This window comes from Triturus cristatus, chromosome 3_1 (assembly GCF_964204655.1).
Source record: "Triturus cristatus chromosome 3_1, aTriCri1.1, whole genome shotgun sequence".
Classification (NCBI taxonomy): Eukaryota; Metazoa; Chordata; class Amphibia; order Caudata; family Salamandridae; genus Triturus; species Triturus cristatus.
The window spans coordinates 802,433,018-802,451,589 of NC_140583.1; the positions used below are offsets into that span (position 1 = coordinate 802,433,018).

An 18,572-nucleotide genomic window follows, 5' to 3' on the forward strand; every position below is an offset into this window, starting at 1 on the left:
GAAGTGAGGAGGAGGCCCTGATGTACTGTGGAGGTCATTCCATGTTTTGGGTGTGATGCCCAATGTTGTGTAGGGCTTTGTATGGGTCTGAGTAGGTTGAATTGTCCATATTTGTGAATGGAGCGCGAGTGGAGTTCCTTGAAGTGTGGTGTGATGTGCGTGCGGTGTGGTAGATCCAGTATGACACTTTCTGCAGCATTTTGTATAGTCTGGAATATTTGTAGGGGAGTTGCTTGAAGACTCTAGCATAGGGTGTGTTGTCATAGTCAAGCCTGCTTATAATGGGTGCTTAGGTGACGGTCCGTCTGGTGTTCTGTGGTAGCCACTTCAAAATCTTATGTCGAATGTTTAGAATGTAAAAGCAGGAGATGTTCACTGTACTGACTTGTGTTGTCATGGACAGTTTGTCATCTAGGATGATTCCCAGATTTGTAGCATGGTCGGTGGATGCTGGTGTTGGTCCTAGCTCTGAGGGCCACCAGGTGGTGTCCTGAGGGGTACTTGTTACCAAAGAACAGAACTTCTGTCTTGTCGGGATTGAGTTTCAGGCAGTTTGCTCTTATTCAGTTTGCAACTATGGTCATGCAGTTGGAAAAGGTTGGTTATGGAGGTGGTAGTTTTGTCCATCAGGGAGAAGATGAGTTGGGTGTCATCAGTATATGAGATGATGGTGATGCCTTGGGATCGGATGATGTTGGCTAGCGGGGTCAAGTAGATGTTGAACAGGGTGGGGCTGAGAGAAGATCCCTGAGGGACTCCGCAGATCAATTTCTTGGTCTCTGATGTGAATTGTGGCATTCTGAATCTTTGGGTTCTTCCCATGAGGAAGGAGCAGATCCAGTTGAGTGTGGTTCCTTGGGTGCCTATGTCATGGAATCTTCTGATCAAAGTGTAGTAGGAGATGGTGGCGGTGGTTGAGGATAAGTTGAGTAGAATGATGGCTGCTGTTTCACCTTGGTCCAGGATGGTTCTGATGTTGTTAGTGGCGCAATGAGTGTTGTTTCGGTGCTGTGGTTCTTCTGGAAGCTGGATTGGGTGTTGTCCATTGGGTGGTGGGTATCAAGGTGGGTTGAGAGTTGTTTGTTGATGGCCTTCTCCATCACTTTCACTGGATGAGGGGAACACGGATATTGGACGGAAGTTGCATAGGTGGTGTGGATCAACCGTTGTTTTTTTGAGAAGAGGTAGGCTTTGGAGTTGATGGTAAGTGGGGCGACAAAGTCAGTGATGAGGTTGGTAAAGGTGGTTTCCCGACCCGGTGGTTGATAGGTGAGGGCCCTGTGCTGGTTGAAGTTATAGGAGATTTGAAGTTTGAAGTGCAGGTGCTCCATGAAACGGGTGGCAATTTTTGCAATGGTCGAGCATTTGAGGGATTTCTTTAAGATGATTGAGAGTCCTCCTCCATGCTTGTGGTTGCAGTCCCGTCATGCGATCTTGTAGCCTGTGAGTATTGCCATGGCAATGTTGGTGCCCGTATGGAGTTGAGTCAGGTTTCTGTGATGAAGAGGAGGTCTGGTGCTTCCCTACTTAGCAGGTCCCAGATCTCAGTTGCGTGTTTGCTGAGTGATCATGTGCTGAGCAGCATGCATTCAAGTGTTGTTGTGTTGGTCTGTGGAAGTGTGAGGTGTAGGGCGGGGGTGCAGGTGGTTGGTTTGTGAGTGGGGTGTATGTGTAAAAGGCTGCATGAGAATTGGCAGGTGAGAAGGAGACGACTCCCACTGTGTTGTTAGGCGCAGTTCGGTCGCGGTGTAGTGAGTGAAGTCATGAGTCGAGCGTCCAAAGGAAGGCTGCAGATTATCATTCTGGGGGGTCGGGCCAGGGTTTCTGGCATTGGGTGTGGTTCAGGTGTAAACAAGCCTGCCTTTGGCGTGCAAGAATGCGTGCTCCCTGTGAATGCAGTGGCTGCTATTACGTAGGTTCTTTGAAGGGGAAGGAGAGCGGGTGGTGGGTGGGGCTTCTAGCATCGGGAAGAAGAGGTGGGAAGGTGACACAGGAGGAGCAGGTATGGAGCAGAGGAGGCTGGAGGTGGGAAAATGCACAGAAGGGGAGAGGGGGAAAACGGCACACACAAAAAAAAACTGGCAAAAAAGAGACAAAAGTGCACAAATTAGAAAGAGGCATAAAAGAGAACAAGGTACAAAGAGAAAACTACAGAAAAGGCACAAAAGAGAGCTACACAGAAATAGAAAAGGCCAAAAAGAGAAAAAGGCTCCAAAGAGAGAAGGGCACAAAAGTGGTAGAAAGTGATAAAGTAGAGCAGAACACACAAAAGAGAGAAGGCACTAAAAAGCGAAATTCACAAAAGTGGAAAAGAGGAAAACAAAAGTGGAAAAAGTGGTTAAAGAGAGCAGAAAACACAAAAGTGGTGTAACAGAGGCACTAAAGGCATAAGGGCACAAAAGTGGAAGAGACTGGAAAACAGACACTTGAGTGAATAAGGCAGAGAGAGAGAAGAGAGACTTCGCTGAGTGAAAAGGAGGAGAGAGCACAGAGAGGGCGAGGTGGAAACCGCGAAGCGAAGACCAGGTCTGAAAGGGCCTAGACTGGTTGTTGGACCAATCCCAGGTAAGTGGGAGGGGCTGGGTCTGGACTTTGTAGTGGTATTATGCATACCCTACTACTCACACCCGCGCAAATCACTATAGCTAAAGTGTCCATCCGGTCGAAGAACGGTCCCCTTAAAAGGGGATGGAGAAGAAGAAGTATTACTTCTGCAGAGAATCTACCATGTCTTCCAACACTCTGATGCCATTACCAGTCAGCTGGCAAGACTGCTGTTGACCTTTAACTAATATGACCTCCTTGACTATACTCAACATCCTAGAGGCAACTACACCGTATTGTGACAGCCAGGCTAAATAGAATATCCAAGCTTGTATGTGTATTTGCATTCAGGGAACTCATAGATACACACATTCCTTTCCTTCTGCAGGTGAATGACTTGAAGAGTCTCTTGCAAGAGGTTTCTGCCAAACTGAAATGAGCCCTCCGACCTGACAAAGTGAGTATGCTAATTCTTTGGATTGCATGACACATGCAAGGCAGATCAGCTCCATTAACCCTGGACTTTCGCTTGCTGAAGTCATAAGCAGGTAGTAAAACAGTAGTTCTAAACTGAAGTAGCTGCACAATGCTGCCGTTTTATTTTTTCTTGTCTGTTTTCCCTGTGATAGAAGCAAAGGAAAGGAACACAGTTAGAGCGAAGAGCTTGCAAAAATCTGAAAACAACGAGAAGAAGAAGCATCAATGGAGGCTTCAGAGAAAGTTCTTACATTTCTGCTCCCATTACTGGAGGGATAGCTCTACCATTTATGGGCCCTTTTTTCCCTACAGTTATCATATCAACCATTAGAGGATGGTCTTTCTATAGTCTAACTTGACTCAATTAGGATTTTATAAGATGGTATCTCCTTCGAACTGCCCTAGTACAAGGGTGAAATGACACCTTCTCTAAAGTTACGTCGACATAGCCGAAGTCACCCATGTGATAACAGTGCCAACTGCATGGCACCACTCTTTCTTGTGTCCATCTCTCCCTGCTCTCCTTATCAGTTGGAGCAGATGTTGTTACTAGGGGATTTTACAAACAATCACCAAACGTTGAGCGACACCTGAATTCGACCCGTCCTGCAAGGTGAACAATGGTGGAGAAGTGATTTCCGTCATCTTGTGCTGCAAAATCATTTATAGTTGCATTGCTCTTCCCCTCAGTCTGCCCACGGTGGGGTTGATGGTACAAAAGCACTTCTCCTCGTCTCGCCCACAGTGTCAGTGATGGTACTTTGGCACGGGCCCTCACTCTGCTGCCTTCTTGAACGAAACAATGAAAGTGGTAAAAATAGAATGCTTTGGAGGTGAAGAACAATATGGTCCCTTCCTAAGGTAGCTTATTTTAACTAAAATATTAAAGCATTTCATTTTAAAAGGCGCATAGACCAATTACACTACATACCGCGACATCATGCTAATAGAGGTTTCCAAAGCCCCATTGTGGTAGGAGGTATGTGTGGGCATGCACATATTCACTGAGAAACACCTACTGTTTACCACAGTTTCAAGAAAAAACGGAATATGGTACAAGTAGGAGGTGGTCCAATAGCCCTGTAACAAGTTGGATAGTAGGACTGCCATGGGACCGCTGCTGCTGACAGGGATCTGTGAACCCTGGCGTTCTTGCAGCGGTCTGAGGCCCATAATATGCTGGTGGTGCCGCAGCGGCACGGCGAAGCATATTGTGAGTTTCCTCACCATCACAGTTTTCATGGCGGAGACCCCGCCATGATAGGTGTGGCAGTGAGGAAACAGGGCCCCGGTGCCTCTGCACCAGGGGAACCATGCAGGGGGGCAAATGTTGTGCCCCCTTTCAGCATACACCCCCAGTTCCTGCAAGGCATGGACTTAACAGCAAAACAAATGCAAACTACAAGTACCAGAGTGCAACGGGCCTTATTAGTGCAAACACCTGATGAGTACTGGAGGAACCTGCTTTAAGAGTGGTGTTTTACCATTTTATATGTAAACCGATTCCTGCCACACGTAGTAAGCATGTTTTGAGAGGAGGTGGGCTGTGCCTTGAAAAGGCTTAAATCAACAGTGGTTGACATTGATATCATTTGATAAAGGCTAATAAATTATAAGGTTAAATAAGCTCATGCAATTAATGATAGAGTATTGGTAAGTCAGCAAATACCACCACAGTACTACGTTAAACAGAAGGGCAATACTGTTATCCTCAAATATTGCATTTCAACAAAATGTCCCTACAAACATATACAAAACAATTAATACAGGAACATTATATGAACAAACACATTGACCTTTGCCCCCAGTGTAACAATCACAGCAAAAACAAACATAACAATAAAAGTATAGTGAAAAGCTGATGGGTTTGTAGCAAACAACCACTTAGAATCCTTGGAATATTCCTTGGAGACCTCTGTAATAATTAATAGCACAGAAGTAGAGAACGATGGTGGTCTATATTGAGTAAACCATGAGCATATATGATAAATTTACCTGTATGTCCGTAATTAAAAGGGGAATTATTAGCCACAGTTAAGGGTATTGACAGAAACACATGTGTACACCCTAGTGCGATAAAGAAATTGTTTACTCACTCGAGGAACCTGGCTTGTGGGGATAAAATGCACAAGCTAAAGTGAGCAATTGACTATAATTACGAACGAGGTGATCCCCGAATCAATATCTAGGGAACAATTTACCCCTGAACGGATGAAAGTTGCCGCCAATAAGGGAGCCGTGATCTGCAAAATAGGTTACCCCGAATGGCAGAGCGCTGTGAGAAGTCAATGTTCCAATACAGCAGAAGACAGCACAAGCCATCCTGTCTCTCCTTGATGGAGTGCAGATGGCGCTTGAGGATTGAATACATTTTTTGCCAGCTGCGTGTGCAGAGAGGTAACCTGTAACAGGCATCACAGGCTGCCACGAGGAGACAGAGCTCCAATAAGGCAGAGGATATTGCGTTGAACCGGCACTATCAGAGATCAAGTGCGACAGTGTTTGTAAACAGCTCCAAAATTGAGGCTTGAAGCACATCATGCATTTCAGGCCTCAACTTGGGCTGAGTATAGTCAGCACCGTGAAAGAGGCAAGACCAGCTGAATCAGAATATAACACAGTATACTATTTCTGATGGCCCTTCTACAAATATTGGTGGAGCATGGCACCTTAATAATTATTTGGTTTACAATTCACAATTTGTGCCTCAACATATCTGGAAATAAAGTCCCTGCTCTTACTGGCCCCAAAGGCTATGTAGCTTTGCCGTAGGTAAATAATTAAACAGGAGCTGCTAATCTACATTCTAATTACAAATCACAGTTACACATCAATGTTTGAGAGTCAATGATAAGATTTTGGTATGAGTTTAAAGGGTTTTTTCAATCTCTTTTAGTAAAATATTTCTTTATTAGTCACCAATAGGTAATCAATTAATCAGAAATACAATACAGGACAATTGCATGAGATTGTTCCATATATGTAGTGTCCCTATTCGCAATATTAAGACGAGAGCAGTATCTTAAACCCATAAAGAGTTTGAAAGTGAGAGGTGAAAGCATAAAGCTTTAAGAAATTTAATAAGTGGTTCTCATGAAGAGAAGTTCTGAAATTCAGTGGAGTCTCAGAAATATAATACAGGGTCTGCTCAAAGGATAAAGCTTCAGAGCGTAGAGAGTCTGGGTCTCAGAGTCTCAGATCATGTGTGTGGAGTGTGTGTGGAGAAGATGTCATCTATGTCCTGTCTAGGAACACGCACTAATATAACATTTTGATATCAACACCTAAAACAAATGTTGCAACAATCCAACTTTCTTCAGTAGATTGGAACACAATGTCTTCATGGGAACGGATATCTACCACGGACTAGGGCTGTGTTGAAGCAAATGCTTACAAATATTAAGTGTTACATGTACATTACCAACAACATTGCACAAATTATGGTTTGGTTCCCACTCGCCTCTCTTCTAAAAGACAAAACAGTTCATGGTTAGGTTTGTCATGCAAAAATGAAACATCTCGTTCTCACATATTCTACCTTAGAAACCCTATTCTTAATGAAACATTTAACTAAGATTTTTTTTAACTACATTTCTATTTTATTTTATGGGTTAGGTTTCTCGGGGAAGATCGAAAACTATCCTTTCTACCGGATCAGCACATTTTATCATTGACCTCTTCATTTATTCACATTAAGAAGAATGTAGACCTTAAGTCAAGAAAAACTGAAAAGTTAAATTGCATCCTAAAGCCTTTCTAACTTGACGTGCAACTATGGAAGCCTAGTGCTCCCCTTTTGCCTTTATAAATGTGGCTTTTTCTTTTAGGGATACACGTTATTTCTACACAATAATTGCACAAATTGACATTTATTAATAACATTCTATCAATATATAAATATATGCACAAAGGATTAAAACAGTCTAATTAGCAAAACCCCATTGGCAAGGACCGACACAGAAAAGGGTGGGGCTGGGAAGGACAGGGGAAGAGAAAGGGATATGTATATGAATCTCAGGAATGAAAACAACAACACTATTGCAAGGCAGAAGGCAACCTAATCAATAGTCAGTTACATGACAAGAAATAATCCTTATATCATACTGAAGTTCGTGGTGCTCTTATGGAGAGCCAAATCTAATCTATTCCTACAAGGAATTCAGAGTCAAATAGAAATTATTCTTTAAGTAGACAGACAAATCCTCTCCATTCTTCAGAGAAGTTCAGTCCATTTAAAATGGAGTCACACATGGTGATCCTTTTACATTCAAGTCTTTGTAGTATGAAAAAGAGAGATCCCCTCCTCTCTCAGTCATCTTCGGCACATCCAGTACTTGCCATCTGATATCATTGGCCATGTGTTTTTTCTCAATGTCGAGTGATACCAAGGGGGCAGTAGATACCCCACAGTGAAATCTGCTTCGATGTTCCCTTTGTATGTTCACTGAAGCCTAGAGGGCAGGGACACCATATACAACAGACCACATTAGTAGTATTACAATTGGAAAAGTTTCATAGTTTCAAAGTGATAGCACCATTTTTGAATACCTTTGTATTGATTGTGAATTGACAGATCACACACCCACCACACTCAAAGCGTCCTCTCATAGGTGGAAGTTCCTTTAGGCGATTCAGGGTATTGGCTATCAGTATTATTATTGGCTACCTCGGGGTCAAATGAATGCACTAAATCAGGAATACTCAAAGTATGGCCTGAGGACCGGATGCTGCCCTCCTGACCTATAATTATGCCCCCCTGGTGAACAGAAGCACTGAACTGCACTTCACTTGACAGTTCAGGAACATTCAGAAAGCTATGAAACGGCTATACTTTATTTGCAGGTTAACCAAATTAAAGGTAAAGAAGCAAATAATGATTCCTAGACATCTTATCTTTAGCACACATCTGCTTCACGCCCCCCTACACCCACCTTTTAACTCTCCGACCCTCACCCTGCTGGCATCAGTCCGGCCCTTGGGCAGTCACAGACAGTACTTTGTGGCCCCCGGGGAAATGATTGTGAGTACCCATGCACTAAACAATCTCAAATATTTTTGCCTATTTAAAAAGACAGCACTGGCCATTCAGCAGTAAGTTGTTTACTAGATTCTGATTCTATCGGGAATCGCCCTGTTCATAATTACAGTGGATTGCTCACTTTATCTTGTGTATTTTACTCCCACAGGCCATGTCCTCTGATTGAGTACACAATTTCTTTATTACACTAGGATGTACGTGTGTGTTTCTGTCAATACCCTTAATCACGGTTAATATTTCTCCCATTAATTAGGGACATACAGGTAAATTCCTCATATGCGCTCTGGGGACATATTGCACAGCGTTTGTTCATATAATTTTCTTGTATGAAATTGTCTTGTATGTGTTTCTTTGGACATTTTGTTGAAATGTAATATTTGAGGCTAAAAGTGTTGCCCTTGTGCTTCATCCAGTACGGTGGTGGCCTTTGTTGACTGTTATGTTTGGTTATTACTACATGATGTAATATATGTTATTGCACTTTAAATGGGGGATTCTACTTTGTGTTCTAGCGTTGCTAAGGGGAGCATCATAGCGGTGTTCCTAGATGGGCAGTTGTATGCTGGCTGTTAGGGGGATACCAACGCTATTCCTATGCTCTGAATAAACCATCTACTTCGTGGTACTCTTACTGTGTCTGTGGATTACTACTTATTGATTACAACAAATGGCGACGATTAGCCAGCAAGTGAGAAGCAGAAGCAAGAGCGTGGAGGGAATGGCATGTTGGTGTGAAGGAACCATAAAGGTGTTTAGGAATCGACCTAACAGAAGAAAAAAAAATAAAAGAGAAAAGAAAAGAACTCTCGGACAGCGAGGACTGTCTTCGGGAAAGGGAATCTGTGGTCGCTGAGGAGGCAAAAATTCGGGTTTGTGTGTCAAAGAGGGTAATCCGAAAAGAAAGACTGTGAAATGGAAGAAAATTGTGAGTACTAAATGCGAACAGTAGTCAGTGACATTTGAAACTCAGAAGATAGTCTCAAGAGGGCGATGTATTATATCTTTGTGAAATTGGTGACATCAACGGATGGTATGGCTAACGGTTACCTCTTCGTATAACAACAACATCGCGTGGTCACTTCTTGACGTCTGCCATTTCTGGATGAACATTGTGTGGTCACTCTTTGACGTCTGCCATTTCACGGGCGAAGCGGACCAACAATCGGAACGTGAGTGTGCCGACGTTGGAAGCGTCGGAACGTAATTGACGGCGGCGTGTTGACGCAAACGGCGGCCATATTGGTTAAAGCGTATAGTTGCTATGGGAACCAACTCGTACGTACGAATGGTTTCACACGCTTCGTAATAACAAACGGAAGAGATATTAACATTCAGCATTGTGGATTAAAGCTGAGTACTGTTTCTAGCGTTGCTATGGAACCAGCTCTTTCGTAATGAAATAGATGAATGGCTTCACGCTCTTAGACGAATGGCTTCATGCTCGTTGCAGTAACTAACGGAAGAGAAATTAACCTCCAGCGTTATCGCTTAAGTCAAAGTACTGTTTTTTTTTGTGGTTCTAATCGGTTTTTTTGTGTGTTTTTTTTTTTTTTAAAAACAGTTGCATACTAGTATTGGGACATTTAGAGAAAGAAACGGTAGAGTTATTGCAATAAGTGTGAATATAGTATTACAAATTGTTAGCAGCTAATTATTATATTGAGATATGGAAAGTATTAATGTAATAACACCACCCTTATTTCTCCAACAACCTGGTGATCCTCCCATAGAGTGGGAAGAATGGATAGTGATATTTGAAAATTATATTGAGGCTTTGGATGGTAAAGACTTCAGTGCTTCAAGGAAAAAAGCCTTATTACTAAGTACGTTAGGAAAGGAGGGTCAACACGCATTTAAATTTTTACCAGCTGGGGTGGATGTGGTAGGAAGGGCAATATCAAATGTTTACTTAGAAGCAAAAGAAAGATTAAGGAAACAATATGCTAAAGAAAGAAACATAGTGATGTGTAGGCATAAATTCTATACACAACCACAGAGGCAGGATGAAACTAGTGACCAATTTGTAACACGCTTACGTGAGTTATCTCTAGATTGTCAGTTTGGAAACATGAGGGAAGAGATGATTAGGGATCAATTTATTGTACAATGTTGAAACAAAAAAATGCAGGAAAGACTATGGGCTGCAAAGAACCCTACACTCACAAATGCTATTGACATAGCTAAAGTGGTGGAGCAATCGGAGTTGTGTATGAAAGAATTGGAAAAGAAGAAAGAGAATACTACAGCTGTAACATGTATAGGTAAAGATGATGTAGCAGCGTTGAGTTCTAGCAAAGGTAATGAAAGTAATGAAAGGAAAGGGGTATCCGGAAAAAAATATGGCAATAATTCCGGCAGTTATTTGGAAAATAGTAAGACACATGAGAGGATGTGTACTAGGTAGTACATACCACACGAGTGACTATAAGAGGTGTTATGCCATTGACAAGGAGTGTAAGAAATGTGGTCGTAAATGCCATTTTTACAAGATGTGTAAAACATATAAACCAAAAATATCAATAGTACAAAGTGAAGTAGGAAATATAACATCATTATGTGAGGTTGAAGGCGTGAATAAAATTCTGTGTGTAGATGATGAGAATATAATAGACCCAGTCGGAAGGAGGGTAAGACCCAAGGCCATGTTTACAATATATGGAAAAGAAGTGGAATTAATGGTTGATTCGGGGTCGTTTTGGACAATCATTCCTTGTACATTGTTTGAACAGAATTGGCCGAATGAAAAGTTACTCCCTAAGGACATCAATCCGGGAGGATACCAAGGGGAGAAGATAGACATCATAGGATATATGGTTGTAGACATCACTTTTCATGATAGATGTATAAAAGGCAAGGTATATGTGGCACACAGTGGTCCACCAATATTGGGATGGGCACACCAATACGATCTACACATAGTTATTAATCCAAGGGCTGTAAACCAGGTGATGGTGGTTGATGAAATCACAACTGACACAATTATAGAGGGAATGAGTAATGTGTTTTCAGATGAAATTGGCGAACTCAAGGGTTATGTTCATAAGATTATACTTAAACCTGATGCCATACCAATGCAGCATAAGGTCAGAAAAGTTCCTATCATTGCTAGGGATGAGGTTAAACGAATGTTGTGTGAGATGGTGGAACAAGGTATAATAGAACAAATTGAGACGCCAAGTTGGATTTCACCTGTTGTCATCACGGGCAAACCTGACGGCAGTTACAGGTTCTGTGTGGACTTGCGCACACTCAACCAAAACATTGTGGTTGATAATTATCCTTTACCAAACATAAATGAACTCATTTTATTGTTAAAAGGGGGAAAATATTTTTCAAAACTAGACCTACGCAGTGCGTATCATCAGATTAAATTGCATGCATAGTCAAAACCACTAACGGCGTTCATTACTACGGAGGGCATATTTCAATTCACAAGGATGCCGTTCGGTTTGGCGTCTGCTGCTGGAGTGTTTCAACGAATGATGGGGGCGGTTTTGAAGAATATAAAAAACGTTTATTTTCAGGATGATGTCTTAGTATTTGGGGACACGAAAGAATGTCATGATCTTGTTTTAAAAGAAGTGTTATGTAAAATGGATAATGCTGGTCTGACGCTTAAAAAAGAGAAATGTAAATTTGCGGTAGAAGAGGTAGAGTACCTAGGGTATACTTTATCTAGTGAAGGGGTGAAACCAAAACGAGATCTATTGGAGGCGATAAGGAAGGCCCCATCACCCACAGACAAAGATAAACTTAGATCATTTTTAGGACTAATAGAGTACTATGCAAAATTTGTACACAATTTTGCTGAAAAAGAGAAAAGATTAAAATACTCCTCAGGAAAGGGGTAAAATTTGTGTGGGACAAGGAGCAACAAGAGACTTTTGAGAAGATTAAAAAGGAAATTTGTGAAGCAGGAATTTTGACCCCATTTGTCACTAAATTAAGGTCGATCCTTACTGTAGATGCTAGTGCAGTAGGTATAGGGGCTGTATTGGCACAAGTCCACACATCTGGCCTTAAGACTGTAGCATTTGCTTCAAGGACACTTACTGATTCCGAGAGGAATTACTCAGTGATTGAAAGAGAAGCTCTGGCGGCAGCATGGGGAGCTGAATATTTTCGCATGTATTTATGGGGGTTTCATTTTACCTTACAGACCGATCACAAACCATTAGTGAAGATCTTATCCCCTGGTGGGGCAGGTAAAGGGTCAGCAAGATTGGCCAGAATGGCAGCACGCTTACAGGAATATGTGTACAAAGTTGAGTATATTGCGGGTTGGAGGAATAGTCAATCTGATGGATTTTCTAGACTACCACTACCGTGGGATGAGATAGATAAAGCAAAAGTGGAAGCATTTCAATGTGAAGGTGCAGTTGCGACGGTGGATGAGTTTGTAGAAATGTGTGGCAGAGCGATAGATAAGGACCTATGGAATGTGAATATGCTAAAGGATGAAGTCCTTGAAGCGGTTAAAGAGCTAATTGTTAGAGGGAGTAGAAGGCAGAGTACTCTTCCGATGGGTGTGAGACCTTTCCTGAAAGTTTTGGAGGAATTATCTATATTTGATAAAGAAGGAAACATTATTATGAAGGATGATAAATTCATACCTCCACAAGAGTTGAGGTTTGCTCTGTTTAAATTGGCTCATGAAGGTCATATGGGTCAAACACTCACAAAGAAAAGGTTAAGGGAACACTTTTGGTGGCCTGCAATGGACCAACAGGTGTCTGATTGGGTTGAGAGGTGTGTGGAATGTGTGGAGAGTGAGAAAAGATTGAGAGTAGGTAACCAATGCGATTTAGGCAAAATTGATGTTCCTGATTTACCTTGGCATACTATATGCCTAGACTTTATTGGTCCATTTGTTGGATTAGGCTCTGAGTTGAGATTTGGAATAGTTGTAATTGATGTGATGTCTAAGTGGTTGATTGTAGAATTTGTAAAGGAGATTACCACAAGTAGTACTATTAAGATATTATCTAACATTTTTAGGGAAGAAGGATACCCGGTTAAATTAATCACTGACAATGGTACACAGTTAACTTCTGCAGAAATTACATCATATTTGAAATCGTGTGGGATAGTACACACAAGGACATCTTTCTATAACCCACAGGGGAATGGGGTAGTGGAAAGGGCCAATCGCATGGTGAAGGGAATCATTCAAATGGCAATTATAAATAGGAGGGATGTGAAGGCTATGGTAAATGATTTGGTGTGGGCTTATCGCACAACAGCGAACACTGTGTCTGGGAAAGTTCCGTTTGTTGTTATGAGAGGACATACCGCTAGTACCAAATTAATCCCAGCATGGATGAAAGAGTGTATTGGTTTGGCCAGTTTAAATTATGACAAATTAGAGGATTGTAAGTCACTTCCACTTGGAACATCTATTAAACCCAATGATTGGGTTAAAGTCAAACCAGGACGTATAGGGGCTGGTTTTACAAAATTTTGTGGCACGTATAAGGTGAAAAATGTACATAGTAGGCATTTCACATTATATAATGGGGAGAATTGGAATTTAAGGAGGGTTGCTTTGTACAAAAGAAACATTGGTTTGGACAGGGAGGTTGAATGTAGACAAGCTAGTGACCTTAACCCTTATCTGCTTATCAGTGACAAAGAGATGTGCAATAGACAGCCTTCTGTTGTCACAGGAGATCAAGGTGACAATATCAATAATAGAGCTCTAGTACAGAAATCTAGATGTCCACCTAGGTATTTACAAGATTATGTATGTGGGGACAAATCGATATGGGTTTTGTTGTTGTAGTGTTAACTATGTATTTCACTGTTATGTATAGAAGAGATAAAGGGAAGAGGATATGTTATGTTTGGTTATTACTACATGATGTAATATATGTTATTGCACTTTAAATGGGGGATTCTACTTTGTGTTCTAGTGTTGCTATGGGGAGCATCATAGCGGTGTTCCTAGATGGGCAGTTGTATGCTGGCTGTTAGGGGGATACCAACGCTATTCCTATGCTCTGAATAAACCATCTACTTCGTGGTACTCTTACTGTGTCTGTGGATTACTACTTATTGATTACAACATTGACCTATCAATATTATGTCATTGATTGCATGAGATTATTTAAACTGTCCATTTAGTACTCTTTATCAAATGATTACAGTGAGAACCTCTGTTGCATGAAGATTATGAAAACAATTAAGCAGGAATACCATGCTTACAAAGGGCATGCTTGGCATTGGATAGTAGAAATGTGCATTGCTCAAGTGATACTGCAGCTAGCCCATGGTTGGAGGTGGAAGGATGGAGGTCAAGGCGAGTCAAGATTACATCAGAGATATTGTGTGCCTAGTAGAGGGCAAGTGTGCAATCTTGTGAGATGGTTCAGAGAAAAGCTGCCTAAAATATAGGACGTCCTGTTTAGTTGAAGGAGTGAAAAAGGTCATGTTTAAGTCAATCTGTGCTTGAGATGAAAGTCTGAAGAGTCCTCAACTAAGCTAATGAGACAGCATGTTATGGATCACCGCGCAAAGCGAGTAGAGTCTGTAAAGTCGCCAGTGTTTTGATTTGCACTGCAAATTGCCATTTAAATATTGGAACTCGCTGTACATGTGCCGCATTGTTTGCTTGTTTATTTGTCAGAGTATGTCGATAAAGAAAATGTACGATTCATTGTCTTGTTATTTTTAATTTTCCCCTTAAATTCTGTAAAATAAATATCTGAACTAAAAAGTGTCTTCAGCCCACAGTTTATCATGCTATGTCCTTCTGGAATGATCACAGCAGATGAATACAATAAACTTTGTCCTACATTGGAGAAAAGGTAGCTAACAGAGTTCATATTTTTAGGACCTTGTATAGTAAAAAGGTAGTCGTTCTTCCTTGCATAATGTTCCTAGTGGTTTGGCCTTCAGCGCAACCAAAAGTGTTTCTTGCATATTAGATGACACAAATGCATTTTGGAATTCTAGGTAAAATATCCAAATATCATGATTAACACAGGGCCTCAGTCGATGTTCATCAACAAATATGGTTGCATTTCCAGCTCCCACATGAATGATTCTGTCCCTTGTCAAGTCTGTGGGTTAATGGTCAATTCTTAATGACACCAATATTTTTCGTTTGTTATCTATCCTGGTACAATAACATGTTTTCTATAAATGTACAGGTGGCATGGTGAATGTTGGATGCATTCTGTGTATGAGAGGAATGTGATAATTTCTTTTTTTCAGAAAACACTTTGTGGGGTCCAGTATTGTGGCTGTAGATCACATCTTATTTAGTGTGTGAAATATATAGTTCTAAAACTACTCGTGACTTGTGCTTTAAAAAAAATAATTTCCCAGGTCTCCGTTCTGCTTATCAACCAAGTTTTTAAGTTGAGCATTCGAGACCTCGTGTATATACTTTAGTATATACTTATGTGTATGTACTTTGTGGGCTCTGGAGATCAGCCCTAGGACTTGTCTGCTTCCACTGACTGACTTTTGTTTCTGTTCAACTGCCTCTATTTAACTGTCTTGATAGAAAACGACCAGTAGAGGTCAGTAAAATACCAGAATTGCTTTCTGCTGAGGGACTTTCTTTTTTAAATTTTTCTGGCAGCTGCCTCTATTTAACTTTCTTGATAGAAAACGACCAGCAGAGGTCAGTAAAATACCACAATCACTTTAGCATTCTCTAGACTCCAGTCCATAGAAATTGTCTTCCACAAGCATGCGAAGACAATAATATTTTTTTCAAATCTTGTATTTTCAGTGATATGACCACCGAAGGCCCTGATTTTATAGTAAACACAGAGCTTTGGACTATACTATTTCCCGCTGAAAGGCAATATTTCTCTCCATGTGTTCCCAAACCTGGCGTGTCATGCAGTTCGGTGCTTACTTTCCCTCCATGTTAAAGAACAGTAGATGTTTCAGCACCCAGGCTAATGTGCTGCATAGCTAAATATATATAAGGTCCCAAAGGCGAGACCGATTGCATTGCAAATGCTTGTTTCAAGATGGTGGTAATGGTGGAGAGCACAAAAGGTATTGATTTGTGTGGGAAATGTTTCTTTTTTGCATGTTCTATGCTGATTTCAATTTTTATGCAGCTAGATTACTACCATTTGGGACCACTGGGAAGTGAGAATCTGATGCTTAGTGGTCAGTGTATATGTGATATTTCGCCAAAAACATGGTGACCGTTTTAAAAACAATTTGTATATTTGACGTTCATGTAAGTCCACTGTAATATGCACACAAATGCGCAGGTTAGTACTTGATTTCTGCCAGTGCTTTCTGGTGGGCACTACCAGTGCTTATTTCACTGGGCTCGACCCTTTGCCACCGCCCCTGCTATTCCTGTCCTGGTCTTTAGTTGCCTTTGTTTATGGAGTAGTGGAAGACAGTAGAGTCAGTCCTTTATGATTTACCGTAAGGCCCTTAGCAATAGAAGAAGGACCGCCAATATAGCCATCCTTGGCCATTCAGTGTATTGGCCGCCATTTTTCTATTTCCACAAACTACAGTGAAACACAAAAGAAGACTGCTGCTTTTCCGACTGGATGGTGTACGTCATGTCTTTCATCCAGGATAATCAGAGAGGTGACATGTTGGTAGCGCACAGAGGTATTCAGATGGTCCAGGCCAGTAATGGCTCCTCAGACACTGTTGAGACTTGAAATGGGCAGTGCCCACACCCATTTACACACTTACACTTCCTCCCCTCTCAGCACCGGACCGCTCGGCTTGTCACTGTGCTCAGAAGATACTCTAGGAAAGTGCAAGAACCAGATAGCGGAAGGAATAGTATGCTAGGCAGCTGCTGCCTCCTAAGAAACATTTTAAGGACATGAAGCATGGATGTGAGTGAGGTTTACCATCCTTTTTAAATAATGTCCAATAAAGGAAGAATAGAGCAGAAAGAGACAGTGGTTTTTCCAAACCTGAAAGAGGCAGGCCCATATTATGAGTCCCTTTCTAAACGTATTTTAGCATTGTCTGTTCCAGCAAACTTTCCAAGTCGGGGCAGGCCTCCAGGCCCTGCCAGCCACACTTTTTCTTTATCCTGAAATCCAGTCTGCGGGCATCCCTTTTCCAAAATGTTCTAAAAGCAGGTGACGCTGTGGACGCCCAGCCTCTAGGGTCAGTAGGAGAACTGGACTCTTGCAGTCCGTGTTGATGAAAACTTAAGGCAGGCAAGTCGTGCAATCATTAGATAACTGGGTTTGAAAACGAGAGTGACATTTCCTTTGACATTGCAGGTATGCCAAGTGACTCTGCCATATGTGGAATTATATCCTTTGAAGGCACGAACAATGGCATGTTGGTACGTGTAACCGAAGGTAATAAACGAATCAAGTGGAAGACATTGAAGGAGCGGGACAGTGTATGTAGAAAATTACAAAAGAATTATGGACTGTACTTTCAGTGGATTGACGATCGCATGGAATTTTGGAAGTATACACTGTTTTCATGCAATACATCTGCACAGAATATTTTTAAAGACCAACCCACTGCCACATTAAATACCTGGTGTAATGATTGGATACCTTGGTCACTCTCATTTGCTGCATATGATTAAGACTCGCTAGAGGTGAAACACATTATGCAGGGAGACTTGCCGTGATTAAAGGATTTTCACTACAACACTTACTGGTGGGCTTGTTTGCATGGTACTGGAGGGTGAGTACATGCTTAGTTTGGAACATATTGATGACTGGTGCACCGTGTCAGGACCTGACCTGAGAGGCTGGCCGTCCCCATCATCACCTGCTTTTGGAATATGTATTGTTGGGACTGACTCCAGTCCGAAACTCCAGTCCAGGACTTCCTGAAGATGAAAGCGGCAGGATGATGTGCTTGTGGGACCAGCAGTTTGGTGCTTGGGCCAACGGTGATGCAGGCAGGATCGTGAGCGCCACCCACATGGGAATCAGGTACTTACCTAAGGCGCCCGCACCTCTGCTACGCCCACCTTTGAAATTCTGCCAATCGCAACAAAGCAAGCACTATTAAAAGATTGGACTCAGACAAAACTTTTTATTGGAGATAAGCATTTAAGAAAAGAAACTGCTCCAAAACGCGTCATGCGAAATCAAATTAAGTTGCTGGTTCCTACAAGCCACTGCGTGTGCCCGTCTCTTCCTCGCTGTGGGGGGACATGGTTTGTGATATTATATATATATATATATTGGAAAAAACAAAGGTTACATGGACGTTATAGCTAGGTTCAGATTTCACTCGTACAATTCCATAGAAACTCAGCAGTTTATGAGAGTGAAACATATATACTAAGGTGCCACAAACATTTATAATTTGTGTACTACTGTGTGATTCAATTTTTAAACATAGATTATGTGAATGTCTGTGTAACTGTGTGTATCTGTGTGTGAGTGGGTGTGTGTGGCTGTATGTGTGAGTGAGTGAGAGTGTGACTGGTTGTATTGGTGAATAAGGGTGTCTGTGAGTAGCTGTATAGGTGAGTGGGTGGATGTGTCAGTGGCTGTATGAGGAAGTGAGTGGCTGTATGGGTGAGTGGGTG

At 41.7% G+C, this 18,572-nt stretch overlaps 1 protein-coding gene across 2 annotated transcripts in view; it reads left to right on the forward strand.

Moving 5' to 3' along the window:
- LOC146861069 (transient receptor potential cation channel subfamily M member 8-like) overlaps positions 1-17,582 on the forward strand; it is a 187,630-nt gene extending 170,048 nt beyond the window's left edge. The window contains exons 17-18 of one of the 2 annotated variants that reach the window (XM_085645108.1): positions 2,933-3,001; positions 17,293-17,582. In XM_085645108.1, the coding sequence (XP_085501234.1) occupies positions 2,933-2,983 (51 nt within the window). In that variant the 3' untranslated portion in view covers positions 2,984-3,001; positions 17,293-17,582. Of the gene's footprint in view, positions 1-2,932; positions 3,002-3,173; positions 5,057-17,292 lie in introns of those variants that run through there. The other variant, XM_085645107.1, reaches the window with a different exon arrangement.
- Positions 17,583-18,572: the final 990 nt, after the last annotated feature.